General features: G+C 36.3%; 2 protein-coding genes across 2 annotated transcripts; one reads left to right on the top strand and one right to left on the bottom strand.

The window, feature by feature from the left end:
* Positions 1–54: 54 nt before the first annotated feature.
* Positions 55–10,141, bottom strand: LOC113776319 (alpha-L-arabinofuranosidase 1-like). The gene is made up of 18 exons (XM_027321448.1): positions 9,956–10,141; positions 8,872–9,075; positions 8,570–8,624; positions 7,676–7,887; positions 7,158–7,279; positions 6,911–7,058; positions 5,750–5,819; positions 4,302–4,447; positions 4,148–4,193; positions 4,000–4,052; positions 3,553–3,697; positions 2,744–2,862; positions 2,553–2,624; positions 2,370–2,473; positions 1,388–1,444; positions 1,106–1,304; positions 665–811; positions 55–274 (listed from the first exon to the last, which is right to left on the bottom strand). The coding sequence occupies exons 2-18, from the start codon at positions 9,046–9,048 to the stop codon at positions 155–157; spliced, it is 1,992 nt and encodes a 663-aa protein (XP_027177249.1). The 5' UTR covers positions 9,049–9,075; positions 9,956–10,141; the 3' UTR covers positions 55–154.
* Positions 10,142–12,018: 1,877 nt separating this feature from the next.
* On the top strand, positions 12,019–19,710 carry LOC113773126. Its single transcript, XM_027317672.1, has 5 exons — positions 12,019–12,528; positions 14,175–14,414; positions 17,836–17,920; positions 19,049–19,127; positions 19,220–19,710. The coding sequence occupies exons 1-5, from the start codon at positions 12,361–12,363 to the stop codon at positions 19,281–19,283; spliced, it is 636 nt and encodes a 211-aa protein (XP_027173473.1). The 5' UTR covers positions 12,019–12,360; the 3' UTR covers positions 19,284–19,710.
* Positions 19,711–20,180: the final 470 nt, after the last annotated feature.

Raw genomic sequence — 20,180 nt, 5'->3', positions numbered from 1 at the left:
CAAAGGAATTCTTTATGCTGTTGTCATTTTAGTTCAAGGGGGATACTTTCGTAGTGGTAAACAAAAGAACAACTTTGAACATGAATGCTCAATATTTCAGAGCCATTAGTACAAGTACAAGTTATTAGGGAGGGAAAGATGCATGTTCTTGGACCTAAATGGCCTGTGACATTGTCAACAATGTCAACAAATCAAAGGAAGTAAAAGTATGTGGATAAAGTAAGACGGTCATGGACTTCCCAGCAGCTTTCAGGGGGCTTTGGACTGGTGTCACCTGCATTCAGATTAATTCACGATCAGACTGCAAAACATTATTGTCATCTGAGAATCCCTAGACAAACACTTTTTGTGATCGATCGAGGTAGCATGTCCTGCAGTATTTCGGAAAAATACAGCAGGAAAAGCATTTTGGTTCATACCGCTTGAGTTCAGACAAAAAACAAGAATAATTATGACCTGAATTGTACAGGCCTACACGTCGGTACCAATTATGGAAACTACTATATCCCAACTACTACTGAAATGGCTTTAAATCTATCCAGGCAATGGCTGCATGGTAGGATAATGAAATACTGGACATGCATGACAAAAACAGACAGCTAATTTTCAGAAACTTTGTGAATTCCTCAAGCACTGCAAACTCAAAAGCATGATTCTCAAGTACCTTATGTGGTTCTTGGAAAGAATTCTCATCCATCAAACTGCTAGATTTCAATATAGTTTGTGTGGAACCAATTGCTTGTATTAAGTTTGAGTCCAAATTGTCAATGGTTATCTTAAGATTCACCGTACTGCTGCCAAAGTTCACAACCTGCAAAAGATGTTCGAACATAAAATTGCTGTTAAACGATCGAATGTAAGTCCAACCATTCTTTCGTTTTCAAATAAGAACAGGACATAGATGGCCTCAAACCCAATATTATGCTAGTTAGACATAAGAAAAAGCCTGGATCATGGAGTATGCAGCTTTAAGAAGAAGAAAATCATACTGAACTGCTATCTTGAATTTCCCTATCAGGATTTCGCGATGTTCTAAGAATTGCCATCAAGTATTACAGGCAAGCTTAATGTCATGTTCTGTGCTAATAAAAGAGAGCAATCCAACCTTGATTCTCAAATATTGTCTACCATCATCTGAGGATTTCCAGAGTATAGCAGATGCAGTAAGTGAAGCTGAGGTCTTGGCACCAAGAGTGGAATTAAGAAGCATTGCACCATTTGATTCTTTGAAAAAGGTCTGCATCCAGTAACTAGGTGTTCCATAGACCTTTGAAGAATCGAATACAATAGCATCGGGATTGAACCTAATTAAGAAATGATTTTGTTCACAACACATACTACAGAAACAAAAATCATAAAACAGATGGAGAGAAGAACTTAGGCATACCGCCTGTCATTGGCATTCACAAATAGAGGGGCATTGCTCGCCATCTCAACCGCATCACTGCATTTTGGAAGTATAGCTAAGTCTTCATTTTTTTTCAAAATTTTGTTTATCCAGATAGCCATAACAGTGAAGACATTAAGGCACTGTGACTAAGCAAATATTTGTGAAGTAAAGTAGTGAAATATCAATGGATACAACATGCAAGGAACATTTCAGGCACGTTGCAGTCATGCTAGAAAGTGTGTGACAGTTTGACTATTTATTCAAGTTGGTGATCAGCTCTTGGTAGAGTAAACCTAAGCGATTCTTGGGAGGCTGATTTTTGTCAGCTAAGTAGCTTATACAATCAATTGATCTAAGGCAGGATTATGAGCAGGATTATTTGGTTATGGTTACTCAGTACAAGAGAGTAAGTAGTCTGTCTAGATGGGAAATCTGAAGTGCTCCACATTGGAAGAACAACCAAAACCTACTAGTCCTTATAAGTTTAAGTACAGATTGAAGTTTCTTTCTGCAAAACAGACCCGCATGAGCTTTTGTTAAGTTACTTGTTTGAACTGTTTGTTTCCATTACACTACATTAAAACTTTCATCTCTCTCTCTCTCTCTGTCTGGGTTCCATACATGTACCATTATCGAGTAAACTTGGTAAAGATTCTTCTTATCTTATACTCCACCCTACATAATTAATGAATAGTTTTTAGAACAGCAGCTGGCTGCATGATGCTATGAATAACTTCAAAGGAAATCTGTAACAGGGGAAATCAGGAAAGTATGCCATCAAAAAAATGCTTCAATTTGCAGCTATAAACTCATGTTTCAACAGCTCTATCCTTACATGCACGATCTGGTCACTACCTTGCTGCATCCCCTGACTTACCATCCACGAGAGTTTATCATTATCTGTACTATCAGTAAAAAGATGAACATACGCGCAATGACAAGTATTGAAACAGAAATTCGGGGGGAAAACTGCATATACCTGTTTCTTTCAAGGCCAACAAGCAATCCAGCCTGAGCAAGTGCAGCTAAAAGATTTCCATTACCTGCATCTTTTCCAGTCACAGCGTATTCGCTGACAAAAGCCTGGAAAACCATTTAAGAGGCTTCAGATGCATCACATAAGAAAGACAATTTACAACTCTTGGAAAATACTTCTGCACACCTTAGGTCCGAGACGTGCTGTACGGTCAAAGTTACGAGCCGATGCAAAGACATAATTAGCATCACCATAGACCTACCAGAGAAAGGAAGGAAAAGTGTAGCAAAATCAGGAAACAAAAAGCCAACTGGTATATCAGTACTAAGGCTTCAAGTAAGCTGTCGCAATTCATAAAAAAACCTTGAAGATCTTACGTGGAAGTCGTAAAAATCTGCTGGGTGATCCAATGGTGTGGAAGACGCATCACAGTTGGAGATAACATTGATATCTGGATATGCATTCTTTATTGCTGAATAGAACTTGAGATAGTTGCCTAATTCATGATTAAGAATGACTTAGTTTAATTTCATTCCACGTAAATTATGTAATTTAAATAAACAGGAAGCGAATTCAAGCAGTGATTTCGAATCATAGTAAGGATTCTGTCAACAGAATGATGTAAATTTAAAACCTTTGTAGATGATTTTACTTGTAGAGTAAGGATTTTTATATCTTTTAGTTTCCTAGAGGGGAAGAAATTACCACAGGGATAGCACAGTAACTGGACAGTGTTCATAATGCATATGTAATTTTGTTATCATTCTTCTGCAGTGTAAGTAGAAATCAAGTGTGTGGCAAGAGCCATTGCAATTTGTTGATGGAGATGAGCTAATGAGAACTGTAAGGCCAAAAAATAAATTACTAAGCCATGGTAGAGCCAAAACTGTTTAAAGTATTCACAAAATCAAATCAACAGTCTGACATAGTCATTGTACAAATATGCAGTAAGTACCAAAAGATTTGCAGCTCAGAGCTCAGGTAAAGAAAGGTAAACAGAAATGTTCTACTTTCTAAATCATCAGATAGTGTAAACATGCGAGTATGTGTCCCAACAAACTTGGGAGATTAAAGTGTGAGAATTAACTTTCGCAGAAAGCAGGAATTGTTATGTTCTTCAGTTTCATCATATGGTTAAAGAAAAGGATATATGCTTCAAAAGCACCAAGAACAACATTTTGCCTACCATGATAATTTGTCTTTCCACAATCCTGATTCCCAATTGCAACATGTCTCAGATCGAAGGGTTCTGGATGGCCCATTGCTGCTCGGACATATCCCCATGTTGAATTAGGATCTCCTCTGGCAAACTCAATACCATCCAGAATTTCCTACACTTGGAAAGAAGAATTCTTTATTTCCTTTGTCAGCCTTCCACTCTTATATACAGTAATTAGTCATGAATCTTTAGACTGAAGAATCATACTTAAAGATCCAACGGATCAGAGCATCAGGAAGGTTATTTTGGAGGCAGCTCCAAAAAACAATGCTATGTAACAGGATGATTTACTCACAGATGTTGTAACATGAATCATTACTTGAAGTTTCTTGACAATCTAAAGTATTGGAAAGTTTTGAGATTGATGGATGTTTATCAATCATTTTTTTTTTTAAGCAGAACCAAAAAACATACCTGCACAAAAGGTAAGATTCTCTGGGTATCAATTTGATCATTAAGGCTGATTCCTGAGGAAAGATTAATAGAAAACAATATCAATAATGATTCCAAGATATATAAAAGTAAAAAAAAAAAAATTAATTATGGAAAATCTGCAGAATACCAGTATTGAAAACCCATATCGGTAACGAGCCCAAATCTTCAGCGAGCTGCAGAATAATAACGACGAAAAAATGAGAAAGAAAGAAGCAATCAGATTATGACTGAAATTCTCCAAGAGAACAAGAGCAATGATATGCCTGAAACCATTATATAACCTGGAGAAACTCAAACAGACCAAGTCCATCATCAGTCCAGTATTGCCAAACATCATTAAAATGTCCTGGCCTTTCTTCCCATGGTCCAACGGTTACTTTCCACTGAAATGAATTTCTTAACCATTCACCTTCGACATAAGAACCACCTAACACAAGATGCACAAAGAAGAATAACCAAAGAATTGAGGCCTCTATGAAAGGTGATGCTGCTGAAACGAAGTTAATCAGACTACAAAAGAAGATATACAGATTTAACCAGTATGATGAAAGTAGAGAGTAGCTCTACAGCAATGGTTGGATTGACTAACTAAGACAGCCAGAGTTCGTTATTGTCAACTACACAGATTATCAACTTGCTGAAGCCAAAAAGTCTATCATATTGCTCAGGGGAGAGAAATTGTAGATAATCCATAAATGAAACCAAGCTATAACTACAAAGAGCACGGTCAAAGTGAGCAGACCCATTGGAGATAAAATATGAGAAGAAAATATCTAACAGAGTTAGATATTAAAATCAGGAGTTGTCTACGGGATCATCTATAACTTTTAAATCTCAAAGGTTTAGTAACCTACAGTGCAACATGCGGTTACATCATGCATAGAATTCCAGTGACCAAGGAAACATTTGGAATCATAGCTTAAGAGATGTTGCTTGAACTAAAATTTGCACCATCCTAAATTGTACTCTTGTGAACTTAATACTTTAATAACTCAAGATTCAATGTTGTAAAACGCAGAACTTCCATAGCAGTCAAAAAGATTCTAAGGGCCAACTGCTATAAATGGATGTTAAGTAAAAAGAGATTTTTTTTTTTTTTTTTTGGAACAAATAAGAAGAACCACAGTTGAGCATTCACATTACTTTAGGTCTTCGTCCAACATTAACTGCCATAAACTCTTCAAAACCTCAGGATGGTTAAGAATAAGAACCTGAATAAGCCATGCGTCTGCTGTCATCTAAGAAAGTAAAAAATAAAGCACCAGTAGATAACCACCACATTTACCCGTGGTTGGAATAAAGTTTTAATTGTGCTGGAAACCAGAACGAGATAAAGCAGACTGCACAACAGGTTGAATTGCTCTATGGGAGAGTCATGGATTATCTGGAGCGCTTTGGAGGGTCAAGAAATCTAGGTATGGTATTTTGAGGTAAATGAGTATGCTATTATGCCTTGTCTAAAGCTTGTCTAATTGCCAGCTCAATCTTACTTCTTTCTTTATCAGCATTTTCTGAATTTAAGGATTCTTTAGAACTGTATGGATACAACCTTTTTCACTGATCCTATTCCATCCTTAAATAAAAAATGAAAAACACCAGCCAGGAAAACATAGGAACATGGTATGGAGTATCCCAAGTTTTCCAATGATGTCTTTGTTTGATCAAGTTTGTCTGAAGCCACAAGAAGAACACGTTGCAAATTGAACACAAGAAATCAGTTACAACATACCAGGAAATCTGATAAACCTGGGTCTCAAATCTGCAAGCATTTGAAAGAGATCCTGTCGAAAACCATGTCCCTGTGGCAAGGATATCAGAGTGAAAACAAAAAACAAAAGAACTACTTGTGGACATGCATCTATCTAAAGGTAAAGCACGGATCTCTTATTATTATCAGAAAAGCCAAAATCAGCATTAAGTCTGAATCTTTAGGTAGCAGACCAGTGAAAAAGTGAAGTAAGTTCACCAAATCAATATTTTACCATGTTGTAAAGCTTCCACTTTTCTGTCTGGCCACAAATTGGAATGCTTATATCATGAACATGGAAAAATCCTCATACAATGTTAAACGCTCAATAGTTAACTACCTAAACCAATCTTAATCAGAAACCCAAAAAGTGAACCTTTAGGACACAAGAAACCTAGTCAGGCAATTAGTGCGTTGTAGCTTTATCAGAATGAGGCAATATCAGCAATGTCATGAATCCACCTAGATTTTCATGCAATGTTCCATAAGATAAATGCGGGACCATGACTAATATGGCTGGTCAATGGGAATCTATGTTGATGAATTACACACCAAAGAGAAGAAAGTTGTCAAGAGGAAAACAGTTCATTGGATGACAACAATGTCTGCTTTCACTTCTATTATAGAGAAAAGTTGATGATTAAATGCGTACTGGGACCATTAATCAACTTGGCAGATTGTACCATTTTGTACTTGCATTCTTTTCTTACTCTCTTGTTATCACAATTCTTTGAAACCCAATTCTTGGACTTGAGTGATGATGCTGAACTTTTGATGATTGATACCAAAAACATGTTATCTTTGTTTCCCCCTACCAGCTTTTTCTTTCTTCTTTTGCCTTAATATTTTCTTTTGTCTCCCTATATTATTAAGGTAAGCCTGATTAACATGAAATTCGATTATGGATAAATAACAATGTCTCCTTAAGGTCTCACAGTTAAAACTCATAAAGGTTACCACAAAGAGAAAAGAGCAGAAACTTGTAGGCATCCCAGTTGTAATTTTACTTCATTATTTGTACATCTGAAAATCTCTGACTCAGTGAGATTTTCAGAAGAAAAACAGTAAATTACTTGCAAGAAAAGATCAGTTTTTTCTTAATAAATTGTTCAGAAATTGATTGAATTCAAATGCGATTTACACCTTGAATGTGTCCAAAGGCATGGCTGAGACTTGATCAAACCATATGACACCTTTTCTAGTTGTCATCAGTTGCAGCCTCGAATTGGGATCACTCCCTGTTGCCTCCAACAAAACCTCAATCATTGTCCAATTTGAAACATCAGAAGAACTGCAAGAACACCGATGATCAATTGAAAGTCAAAATTTGACAGAGTATGTAGATTAAGAAGCATCCTGATAACCATATTTATGAGCAAATGGTGCTCACACAATGTTAGAAGTAGCCAGTGTCCTCGCACCATTCGAACCAGTGAATGAGACAGTTATGTTAATTGATTCTGATGAGCGGACGTACATGAGAACCCTATATGTCTTCTGTTGTTCAATGTTCTAGAACATGGCAAAGTGAGTAATGCAAAGGGTTTATGTCAGTTAGACATCCTTACTACAAAAGACAACATAATGGATTAGCAGATCTCTTTAGCAACTAACAGATAGAGATTAGGTACAAAATATGAATTAATATGCCTGAACTATTATATGAATCATGATGAATATAAGAAGTACACAACCTATGTGCATAAAATCTTGTCATATGCAGATAAAACCCGATGCTGACGGCGCTTACTTCCAAGCTAAAATGTGCTCTAAGCATGTAAGAGATGGAATAATTGAACCTACAGTAAATCTTGAAAGAATTTAAATGGACCTCACAACTGTTATTGGACTATGCAACAAACACAGAAAGGTTCTATATGATTGTTGAAGTCATGAGTTATCTTTTACCATGCCCCAGTACCCAGGATTATATATTCCAACTCCTTCAGCGGGACAAATGATGGGTCCTTCATTGTCACAAAGGACCTCCATCCTGAGTGCAACTTTATTTCGTTCAAAGCATGAAGAACGGTCCGTCGATACAATTAACAATGATTCATCACCCAGAATAGACCAAGGATATATGTTTGATGGGATGCTCTCTCCCCCAGCTTCAAAACCTGAATTTGTGAATTCTCTTTAGAACTCAAAGATTAAAGACCTAAAAAAAAAAAAAAATCAAATGAAAGATTCTGCCACCAAGTAAAGCAGACATATACTTGTCAAGCTTTATGAAAACCTGAAGATGATAATCAAATCGATCTTCCCTGAGTCCTTAAAATGGGGGTGGAAGTAAGCAAACTGTTATGAGTCATTGCAACAATGCTTGTCAAGTTGTTATAGTTTGCATAGTGGACTTAGCATCTGGGCATGGCAATAATGAACCTGCCCGATTGGTAACAAAAAAATAAAAAAGAACTTTGTCTTCCAAAATCTTTAAACACAATGAAATGATTAGCTCCATCTTGAACACCATCCTAAATGTGCCCAGACAAGAAATAGGTAGAGATCTGCAAATTTTTTAATGAACTTGACATTTTTCACAAGATATAACTTTTCTTATAATGTGTATATAACTGCAGAAGGATATTTCGGGAAAAGGATTTCTCACAACCGGCTAGATATGAAGTGCATTGCTGAAAAGGTATAAAATTGATTATCCTCTCTGCATGCTAAGACAAATTCTTCACTTAATTTCAGAGAGAGGAAGTAAGACATTGCCGCAAAGATACAAGCTTCAGAGATCCAACTGATACCAATAAGATATCAATTTCTTTATGACTAAGTGAAGGGAAACGTGACCTCGGTTACTGACTAGCTCTGCCCACAATCCACCAGCCCCAGCATGGTTGATTTCCTGTAGAACCATTACTGCTCAATCAATACACTTGATGTAGTCTGCAAGTTGATGTAAAAGATATAACTAGGAAGTAATACAATATAAGCCTTGGATTTTTATTTTCTGCCAAAAAAAAACCCTGAAATAAGATAAACAAAGATAAGAATTTGTGGTTGAAACATAACTTTTTTTGCATCTAAAGGACAAAAAGTAGGCAGCAAATCACCCTTATATACAAATAATTAACCATGTCAACTGAACTAACCTCGAATGATATTCCAAACATGGTTTCAGGAATCTTTCTTGCTGATGCTTGAGAACCATCCACAGACAGCCATGCTGACTGGTTTGCCTCAATTCCAGTTGCAGAGCTATTAAACGAGGCACACAACACAACTAAAAAGAAGAGCAGAACTCCACATGGGTGAGGACTTGAAGACATTTCTTCCTTGCAGCACCAGTTTAAGCACTACAAAGGAAATTAGTTCAGGTTTGTGCTGAGCAGTTAACTGGTAAACAAAGCGTGAATAGAATGACGTCCTCCACAACCTATCATTACTGATCATTCCAATCTGGATTGGGACTGTGAAGAGATTATGAGGACATTAATGCGATTTAACTTTTCAATGATGGTGGTTAAGCAGATGGACCCCCAAACACAGATATGACTAAATCATGACAAGAAGTTAGCATCCATTTCAGCATTTTACCTTTTTTCCAGACTAGAACCTGTTTGAATAAATAACTTCTTACTAACTACCACAGAATTCTGTTATCGTTGGGAAAAAAAAAACTACCACACAAACTTAAAACTCGAAACAAGTCCATTGAAGACCAGCATTTGGGAAGCAAATAATAATTTGAAGCCAGGCAAAATGACTCAAGATAAGGAACTTGACTAAAACAGTACCATAAAGCGCCCTGCACAAAACTACAAAATGTAAGAGAATTCTTAGGCATTTCAACATATAAACTGCATTGAAAATCTTATCATGCGTGCACACAAAAACAAAGCAAGTCAAAGGAGCTAGAGACAGTTCCAGGTAAACACTTGAGGAATACTGCAACTTGTTTGTCACCATAAACTTCCTTTATGGGGTGAACTTAATATTCTTTCAAACCAAGGATAATTGCACATCCATGGAGGCAAATATGGTACCACTGGATGCACAGTGCATTCAACAGAGTATTATACAAAACTAAATTGCAGCATCAAGCTCATGAAGATTTTTTATTAACATATCAGTTTTTTTTTTTTTGGGAGATGTATACTGATACAAATCCAAATTGATAAGAGCATCATCACATTCTTTCTTTTTCATGTCAACTTGAAGGAGCGAGTAGTTTACCTGAAAAATTGAATCATCAGCAAATGAAGGCTTAGTTTAATTTGGATATTTGATGAGTCACATTGAGGGGAGGCAATTATATATGGTTGGAGCTCAGAGTTGATACACACTGATACAACAGAAAGTGGGAAGGCAAAGCAAAAGGCAAGATTTCTTGCCTTCTGATCCTTGAGTTTGCTCCGAAGTTGTTAGTGTACGTTGAGTAGCCTACGTGTAAAAGCAAAGGCAAAGCCGCCAAGGCAAATGGGGGTTGTTATCTATCTATTCATTCTATTGATAGTTCCCCCTTTTCCTTTATTGCACACAAGGAGTAGTTATTGATTGGAGGAAAAGTCATACTCCGTCCAGAAGCGCGGTTTTTTCTTGTCCCATCTTGCATTGCGGAGATGACTTGTTCAAGATTATAGATATGGTTAGAGGTCCCGACTTTGCTTTCACGTAACACTCTAGTCATGATTGCTGTACGATAAGAACTCAGCAATCAGCAGCAGCAGCAGCAGTTGACCCAGACTTGTAGTGTAGCGCTATTATACATACATACATATATATGGAGTAGTATTTCAGAAATAAACTCTTCCTTCTTCCTCCCTTAGTTAATTGCGTGAAAGTTTCTTTCTTGACCCCACCAGTCCATCTGCTTCAGGCACTATCTATCTCATTTGGATTTAAACATTTTGGCATTTCGTATATTGATGCAGACCACTCTAGTTACTTACAATATTGTAACACTACATTAAGTTATCTATTAATATGATTACATCCTAGACATTATTCTTATCCATTATCAGAAAGGCCGAGACCAAGTGTGTTGTTATCCATTAAATTAAGAGTGTTTGCTGCTCTTAACACTCTCAATCAAAACTAGATTTTTGTTAGTATTTGCCTGAATCACAATTGACTACTGAAATATAGTATGAATAAGACGCCCCTGAACTTGACTAATATTATTATTTACATACAGCTCTTGAGAAGGATCTCAAAAGCTGGAGGACAGTGGGGTTCCGCCGCCATAGATGGGCCTTTCTTCAGTCTTCTTCGCAAGGCCAGAATGCCTCAATTGCTCAAATGCTTTGAAGCCAAAAAAAAAGAAAAAAGAAAAACGCAATCTTTTTGTAGCTACCAGAATTGTCCATGAAACGTATTGTGCAAATCAAGATTCTATTTCAACCTAAAGAGATTTGCAGGGAATTGAAATGGTCGACGTGATCCTGTGAACAGAATGGAGGCACTGTTTGTAATTGCAGCCCAAAATCCTATCTTGGTTAAACCTTTCACTGTTGGCCGTGTCTTTTGCAGAATGCAGAGGAGAGTTATAGACTAAAGGGGAATTGAAGGCGTGGTCGAAATTTCAATAAACATACGTACTTACACTAGTGTACTAGCAAAACTATCAAAAAAGCTCTCCTAATTTATCCATCCTCACTCCTAATAATGCTGCTGTGTACACTCCCTCCTAGGGTTGCAAACGAGCCGAATCGAATCGAGTTTTGAACTTATCGAACCAAACTAGACTTGATAACAGGTAGGCTCGAGTTAGAACTTGAACTCGACGAAACAAGAAAATTGATCTCGAGCTTGACTCGACCAAGGAAAAGCTAGGTTCGAACTCAAATCGATAAGGCTCACGAGCTGTAGCTCGTTTTTTGGCTTGCAAGCAACTCGAATTGTCAGCTCGTAAAGTAACTCGAATTTCTAACTCATAAGTAATTCGTTAGCTCGCGTTTTTGGAAATTAATCTAATAAAAATAATAAATAATTATTTTTTCTTAATAAATAATAAAATATTAAAAATATATATAATTTTACTATTAAAATTATATATATATATACTCGAGTTCACGCGCCCACTCGCGAGCTAACGGGTTTAATATTTTGAACTCGAGTTTGATTTGACCAACTCAAACTCGACTCGAATTCAATATTGATCGAATTCGACTCGAGCTTTGACTCGAACCTCTTTCGAGGAGCTCGTTTGCAGCCCTACTCCAACCAGAACTACTACTGCTAAATAAATATTTAACACTAGCAGCAACAATAGTACAGAAGCACAAAGGTGACAGAATTAGAACCCCAACCTTTTACATTTACCTAATCGAAGGTTCAATGGCAAGGACAGATTAGTCCATGAGTTAGAACAATAGCAGCAGCATTAGCAGTTCTGCAATTGGATTGGATGAGCGTAACCAACAGCAAAGAAAAGCAAAGCCCACAAAAGAAAGAAAGAAAGAAAAGGAAAGGGATTCCGGAGGAAGCCAGCCAGCACTGCCGCCGTTGCCAACCCACCCATGACCCCGCCCGACTGGGAGTGGGAGGACGTTGAATTGAATCGAATCGAATAGAATAATAAAGAGTATTATTAGCGAGGCGGAAAACAAAGTAGTGGTTACTCTTTCTACATTCATTAAATGGAACAACAAGAACCGCAGACCCAAAGCAAAATCAGCTTCCATCAAACTCATACTGAAACCATCATCCCCATCCGCCAGGATCAGGAGGTAGCCAACCACCATTTCCAAACTGCTGCCCTACCAATACCATCACCTCCTCCTCCCCCTCCTCCTCCTATTGACGAGGTAATCTTATCATTTATATCACTATTACTATTAGTTCTTCGGTTTCTAGTTACAATTACATTCTTCTATATATCTGTTTGAGGTAATCAGCCTGCCTCCCTGCACCCTATCTCTATCAAGAGAATTAATTCTTGGGGAGATTATCTGCCCTACAGAGTTAGCACATCTTCCTATTGCAAAATATAAAGATAGCTTTTTTTTTTTTTTGAATGTTAACTTCATATTTCTTTGGCTATGGTTCCTTCTTCCTTTTGTTGGTTAGTCTGTGTTGATGGAGGATTCAGGAGTGTTCAACTGCAATGTGCATCTCAGTGTTCCACTATTATCCACCCTCGGTTTATGACAGCCATAGCAATATTATGGTTCTGAAAGTTTTTTGCTTTATCTATCTACAAGTTAACATTTTTCCATGATTCTATCAGGAAAATCCATCTAAACTGTATACTCAACCAAAGTGAGCTTTATTCTAGTACTTTTATTGAACTCCCTAAGTTTTCATGTTTCAAGCAATCCATGTCTAAGGCGAGCCAATAATTCCCGTATCATATAAGGATGCATAAGCATATTGGATTACTGAGTCTTACTTAACAGAATGATGGCTAATGTTGTTCAACTTACATTTTGCTTTTCACCCAAAATTAAAAGGAAAAATAAAAAAGACATTCAAGAATGTGATGCACCTCCTAGTAAGCCAATTCAACATATTACTTGACTTTTCTGTTTCAATTCCTTTTATATAGGAGATACTGCAGCCTTATAATATACTAGTAGGAAGTTCTGCAGGTCATGATATCTGGTGACTCGAAAAGCTTAGTAGTTGGAAGCATAAAGATGCTTCGAGGATGTTATAATTCCTGTACTATGTCTATGTTTTGCTGTGAGATAGAGTTTGACATTCTGATATTCTAGAGCTAATCTATTCCTCAAAAAAAAAGTAATAAATGTTTCACTGCTTCTATTGTTCTTTTATTTATTTTTCTTTTCATATCCTAGACCAACCATTCCCAACCAAGTTTTCTATGTCTACAGCACAGCCATTCCCTCTATCTGAGTTTCTTGTCCTTTCTACTTTGTTGATTGACTGCCAGGTGCCAATTGATTTTTTGTGCCTTTGTGATAAAATCTTTGATTCATGTGTAATGCCTTATGGAAGATTAGATTCTAAGTTACAAAAAAAAAAAAAAAGGGAAAGAGTGCTATTCAGATTCAGAATCTCTTAAAAAATAATAATAAAGAAAATAACTTGACAAGCACGCATGCCTTTATTTTCTTCTTCTTCTTGTTTTGGCCGGCGCCGGAGGGGGGGGGGAAGGAATCTGCAGCCCGTGTTATTCATCAAAACCAAAATTTGTCTTGCCTGTCAAATTCTTTTTGAACTTTTTTTTTTTGTTGTGTCCTGTTTTATGTGTGGCCTTTCTTTGGTGAAAGATTGCTATTTTTGCCTTTAATTGGACCATGGGTTGAACATTTTGCGTAATTATCCATCATATTTTCATCTCAGCAATTTCCCCACCTGTCCAATTCCTGGGAGCTGACTATCATAGTTTGCTGTTTGCTCTCTTAGCTTGATAAATGCTCGAATATCAACCATTTGGATTTGTTTCTGTCAAAAGTATATCATTAAACAGAGTCGTGCTTCATTACAGGAGAAAAATGGTAATCAATTCGACCATCGGTTTCAAAGAACTGATCAATGGCGCCCAGTTTATTCCTGGTTAGAGTCGTTGGCTACAGATGAGCCAGTTAAATCTAAGGATATTTTAGACTGGCTGACAGAAAATCCAGAAGTCAGAGAACAGTTATATACAAGGCATTCCCGTTACCACTTGATGCATTACATCAAAAAATGCCACATGAAAATATTGAAGAGAAAGGAGAAGAAGATGGTATTTTTCCCGGCTTACAAATATTCAATGAAATTCCTTTCCATATTATCATATTTGAATGAAAATAGCAATCATAAACTTAAAGGTTAATTTAGACAAAAAAAAATGCCTATTGTATTTAATTAGAGTTCTGATGTTTCATGGCTTGGTAGAGTTGGAGTATTTTCATGTGTCATAGCTTGATAGTTTGAAATTTTGTTTTTTTTTAATATTTGATAATACTGTATAAAACATGCAAAACATGCTTCATGTAGCCCATTGGTTGACATAAAATATCCTGTGATTTATGTTGAAGTAATTGTATCAGTTCTGATTCTTGTTGAAGTGATATTCATACATTTTTTAAGCAGGGGAATACAATGAAATTTGTATTTAGTCTTGTGTTGCCAGTTGTGTTTTCTGAATATTTCACATTTTCTTGGTTTCAATCATGAATTTCTCTATCTCTATCTCAACCCCCCCCCCCCCCCCCCAAAAAAACAAAAAAAAAATGTAGTTCCTCTTTCATTTTTTTGTTTCTTTTGGGAACATAAAAGGGGAGGTGGTGGGAGGATTATGGAATTGGGTAGGGATAAAAGACAAGATTCTGTGTGCTGCTCAGAGGATAGGATTTACTAGTGAAGTATTAAGATCTAAATGACTTGTTCTAGTGGGAAAAGTTGATTATGATGTTCTTAGGAATCATAAGAATCTAACATCCTAAAGGTTTACCCTAGCTCAACTGTTCTGTGTCAGCAGGCCGATGATTGCTCTTATATGTTGGGATTTAGCACTTCATCTAAACATTTAAGCTAGTAGAGAAGACTGTATTTTATTTATTTGTTTTCTTAACAGATCTTATATCAAATTACTTGCCAATAAAAAAACAAGAGAGTGAAACAACTTGCATGAGTTAGAAGTTGTTATTAAATAGCGGTCATGGTAATATTAGAAGGAGAAATGGTGATAGGATTAGTGGTGACAACATAGTTGATAATAAGCTTCTTGAAGGTAATAATAAGCATTCTGATAATCTATTTTAGCTCTTGGATAATAATTAGTACAAACAGTTGTAAGATGCCAGTCAGGATTTAGTGTTGATAGGATTAGTGGTGACAACATAGTTGATAATAAGCTTCTTGAAGGTAATAATAAGCATTCTGATAATCTATTTTAGCTCTTGGATAATAATTAGTACAAACAGTTGTAAGATGCCAGTCAGGATTTAGTGTTCACTGTGACCTTTCTAGTGAAATAGAAATCCAGGAGCATGATGTTCTTGATTTAAAGAGCCAATAAAGATATTGTCAAGCACATGATGCATTTGTTCTTTTCTATGGAATGGCAATGTCGGAGATGGGTGTTTAATGTTTTATAAATTAACTATTAGGTTGCTGAAAGATTGGAACTGGGGCTACTAATGAGTGGAATATGCTGGTTGGAGGTGTAATTTGCTGCCATATGATCTGTTTTGCCAACTAATAGAATCTTGACTACTAAACAGAAGAAATGGTTTCATTTAGATGCGTTAATGGTCTTCATTAAGCTTATGATAGGATTTAAAGTAATTTGGTAATTGTAAGGCAAATTGTTGAGAAATTTTAAGGAAGAAAGGCTTACAGAGCCCCATCAAGATTGAATGCATAATGACCATGCAAGCTTGATCAAACCATTTGCTGTGAGGTTGATGTGTAATATCAATTTTATTCTTTTCAGTCTTTTTAGATTATTTCATCTATACCTGACCAGAAGAAGTCACAGTTGACTTCTTGCCTGGGCAATTCTTGTTTTCTGTGTGGCAGTTTCTATTTTTCTGCTTCTTGTAGATTCAATCTACACTTTTTGGTCTTAAAATAATACATATTAAGGAATTGCTATGTTGTTTTTTCTTGGTTAATCCTTTTTTGGGCCATTTAGAATTATGCATGTATTAGGAAACGTTAAAGATGAAGAATTTAGGCGCGGAGGCTTGACTAAGTCCATGATGGCCATGCTTGCTTTCAGTCAAATCATAACTTACAAAATGAGCATGTGATGTGAAGTGGATTTTTCATTATGGACTGGACTTTAGTGTCTCTCATGATTTTTTCATCTAGATGCTTGATGTCATAGGACACGTTATATGTCTCAGGAAAAGTGTCTGGCTATGTTGGTGGATGCTGTTTTAGTTTTTTTCTGGCAAGTCTGATATATTTATATGAAGTGGGTGACTCTATACCAAGAGCAAGCTACAACAGATACTGCAAACCTGATACCATTGAAACTTATGTATGTACATAAAAATGGTATTGGAGGTATCCATAGAATTCAAAAACTTTCATTTATGCACTTAAAGATAAAAATGATGCATTTTAGTCTATTGGAGCTGTACAAGAGCCTGATTTTGTTATAACCATGCATAACTTTTGACATTTGCCTGTGCAGAGGTGCACAATTAGAATTTAAACAGTTATACTCCTACATAATTGGATAGAGAGCAGTATGATTGCCTATGAACAATCATGTGTGTCAAAAATGTCAATCCTGGCTAAATGTATTTTGCTTAAGGAGTCTTCCTTTTGTTTCATGTCAGTAATGTGATTTTGCTAGACAATAAACTTTACCTCTTCCAAGACCAAATGTGGACTTAATTATCTTAAAGAACTCAACTGCTTCTTTATTAACTCCTAGAATTAAAATGAGATAGAAGTTGCTCAAAAGCTTTAAGAACAATTTTAGCAATTTTTCCTCTTTATGTTTGATACCTTTGAAGTGGATATTTCCATGAGCACTCATCTTGGAGCTTGAAGCACACAAAGCCTCCTTATGGTCCAATTTAGTGTAAAATTTGTGTTGGCCACTATCTTTCATTGAAATTTCATGCTCTTATGACACTGGTTAGGGTGTTTAAGAAAAAATGTTATGTTGTGCTTTGACTAGCAGTGTGTTTCAATTTTTTTGCTGTATAACTGGGTGTGCACCCTTCCTTGGCAAAAAGGATTTGTTAACATTCTATACCGAGGAGGACTTTGCTGTCACTGTAGATGTTACAAGAGGACAAAGATTTCATTGTTTTTTAGATGATATTCATGAATGAGATTGAACTTTGATAAGGGTATAACTTGATAGCAAATAAAAAATCATACTTGAGGACAAAGATTATGGTTCATCGTTTTCTAGATGATATTCATGAACAAAATTGAACTTTGATGAGGGTATAAATTGATAGCAAATAAAAAATCATAGTTTGTACTCAATAAGTGCTTTAGTCCTAATAATTTATCTTCTATTAATTTGTTGATTTACTAGTGTTCTTGTAGCAAGGTAATATACTTATTCTGCTTTAGGCCCAGAACGTCCTGTATGCTTTTGTTCTGTGCTGGTGCAATTTTTGTCTCCTAGAAAGATGTGACTTCTGGACCTGGGTTTATTTTAACTAGTATGTCCATTTTCACTTGAGAAGGGAGTGCAAGTTACACATAAAGTTCATTCTGACGATGTGCAAACCAGTGTGGAGACTAAAGCCATTGTTCCAGTTCAGAATACAGGTAATGGTACATGATTCGTGGTAGGTATTGCATCCAACAGCACTGTGGTGATCTAGTTTACTTTTTACATCTCAAATATTGGTGGGTGAGATGTGTTAGCTTTTGTACTTTCTTGATAAATCCCGAGGTTTACAACTAAATGTTACTCACTGCCTCATATCATGATTACTGTTCTTTGCAAAAGCTAATCTGAGAATAATAAATACCATGAAATTACCAAAATAAGGTCGCTCTGTGATTCAGAAAACTTTTTCAACCAACATACGATGTGAAGCCTGAAATTGAAGGTTAACAAAATGGCTATCTGGATTTGATAAATGGGCAAAGATTTAGTGCTATTTGCTGGTAAGTAAATCTGGTTACTGGATGGGCATATGATTCATGTTTTTGGTAAGTCTCAGCGTGCACAGTCCAATAAGAGATTGTGTCTGCTAGCTATAATTATTTGCCTATGAGTTGCCTTATTGAAGAAATTGTGTACCCTGTATGCAGGACACCTCTATAGGTAAAAACACTGATAAGTAGCTCATTCTACCATATTCTTGTACTGGTCTCAATATCCTAGATGTCAAAATAATGGGTTGTAGGCCTTAGGTATAATCACTAGTAGAATGTATTCAGCTTGTAATGTGAATCTTTCAGATATCAGTCAGATCAAACTGGTTTCAGTCGAATCAAGGGAGCATCCTAGTAGTCAATAGAGTGAAGATTTTGTTGGGCTTGAGAAATAAAATACGTAGAAGATGAATGTTCCATGAAATACAAGGCTATAAGAAAAAAAAACAAGACTTTAAGTTCTCATGGGTGCTGCAATAACCTAAAAAATGTTTGTCATCCTGAATGTTGGTTGTGGTGGTGTAAGTACAGATTTTCAACAAAGTTTGGTGTTTTATAACACAAAAAGAAAGATGGAAATATTGACTGATTTCTTCCCCCTCTTGTGTACTCTTCATTTTCGAGCTTGAGGTGTTTGTACCATGTGTCTTGCTTTAAAGTTGTGAATGCAAAAGAATCAGGGGTTAGGTCTTTCTTGTACAGTTTTATACCATTTCCAGGGTTGAGTTCCATTTGATTAAAGCTAATAATGATTTCCTTTCGGATAACGTGTGTGTTTTGCTCATTTTGCAGCGAATAATTTGAGCAGCCTACCTCTGGATAGTGACCTGTATAAAGCAAAACAGAAGGAAGCACTTCAAAAATATGAGATGTAAGTTAGGGGCAGTCCTGTCCAATATGTTGATGGAATATGCCGTATTCCGACTCATATGCTCATGTGTTTTTTTTTTTTTTCATTTTCAGTTTGATTGACTTGGAGAAACAGCTGTTGAATCTGATTTCGACGTGTGATAATCGACCATCTTGAAGGACTCTGATCTGACAAGTTGCATTTGGTTGATCGTATATCATAGCATATGCTAAATTTTGGTGGTGCAGTTTGGTGATAGCAATTCTTTTGTTGCCAAACATAGCTTCACCTTGATAGATACTCAACAAGTTTACTACTGCTGTAAAGAGTCTCTTGTATCTCTGCAACCTCCTCGCATCTCTCCCTGTATCAGTAACGGTAATTTAAAATAAAAAAGGGTCCCTTGTATGCATCTTTGCAACCTCGTTATTGCATTAAAGTAGTGGTTAGTTCTCTTATAGATATTGCAATAGAGCAGTGGTTAGTTCTCTTTATGGACACTGCTATAGGTTATTTTACCGAGGAGAAAGTACCTGCAAAAGCTTTGGCAGTCTGGAGTTTGTGATATGCACCTAATGTAATGTACGATAAAATTTCATGAAAGCTGGCATCTAATTCTACGACATGAAATCTTGGAAGTAAGTTGACCAAAGTGGATTTGCCTTTTTAACAGAACTACTGGGAGTAGTATTGAATGAAACTAACTAGAGATGATGGTATGGTGCTCTACAAGACAAGACAAAATGAGAGGAATTCTGAAACTGACAAAGTGATAGTCACTTAGGCAGCAGCACAACAATTCGAGAAGCTCAGTCTCTGAAAGTGGTGAACACGGACCATATATATATGCGAATCAGAGAGAAATTCAGACCGCTGGCAAGAACCAACTTAAGATATGCAGCAGCAGCAAGAGGGAGCATATTAACCAACTGATATTGTCTTGCAGACATATATCTAATTAAATATGCTTTATAATATCACCATTACCATTAGTTTGTAAGAACATGGTTTATCTTACCAGATAGATAAACACGGTTTATAATATTAACTGATATATAAGATGGCAGACATATA

The sequence above is a fragment of the Coffea eugenioides genome, chromosome 6 (genome assembly GCF_003713205.1).
Source record: "Coffea eugenioides isolate CCC68of chromosome 6, Ceug_1.0, whole genome shotgun sequence".
Lineage (NCBI taxonomy): Eukaryota > Viridiplantae > Streptophyta > Magnoliopsida > Gentianales > Rubiaceae > Coffea > Coffea eugenioides.
Note: the sequence above shows the minus strand (reverse complement) of the source record. Positions and strands in the feature narration are given on the sequence as shown.

Bases quoted from the DNA above. Each gene is read 5' to 3' on its own strand.
- LOC113776319 (XM_027321448.1), bottom strand. From the start codon at position 9,048: ATGTCTTCAAGTCCTCACCCATGTGGAGTTCTGCTCTTCTTTTTAGTT. The intron at 4,194-4,301 runs GTTATATAATGG...ATTATTCTGCAG, and splicing joins GTCTGTTTGAGTTTCTCCAG to CTCGCTGAAGATTTGGGCTC. The intron at 4,053-4,147 runs GTATTCTGCAGA...ATCTTTCCTCAG, and splicing joins GATATGGGTTTTCAATACTG to GAATCAGCCTTAATGATCAA.
- LOC113773126 (XM_027317672.1), top strand. From the start codon at position 12,361: ATGGAACAACAAGAACCGCAGACCCAAAGCAAAATCAGCTTCCATCAA. The intron at 14,415-17,835 runs GTATTTTTCCCG...TCACTTGAGAAG, and splicing joins AGAGAAAGGAGAAGAAGATG to GGAGTGCAAGTTACACATAA. The intron at 17,921-19,048 runs GTAATGGTACAT...CTCATTTTGCAG, and splicing joins TGTTCCAGTTCAGAATACAG to CGAATAATTTGAGCAGCCTA.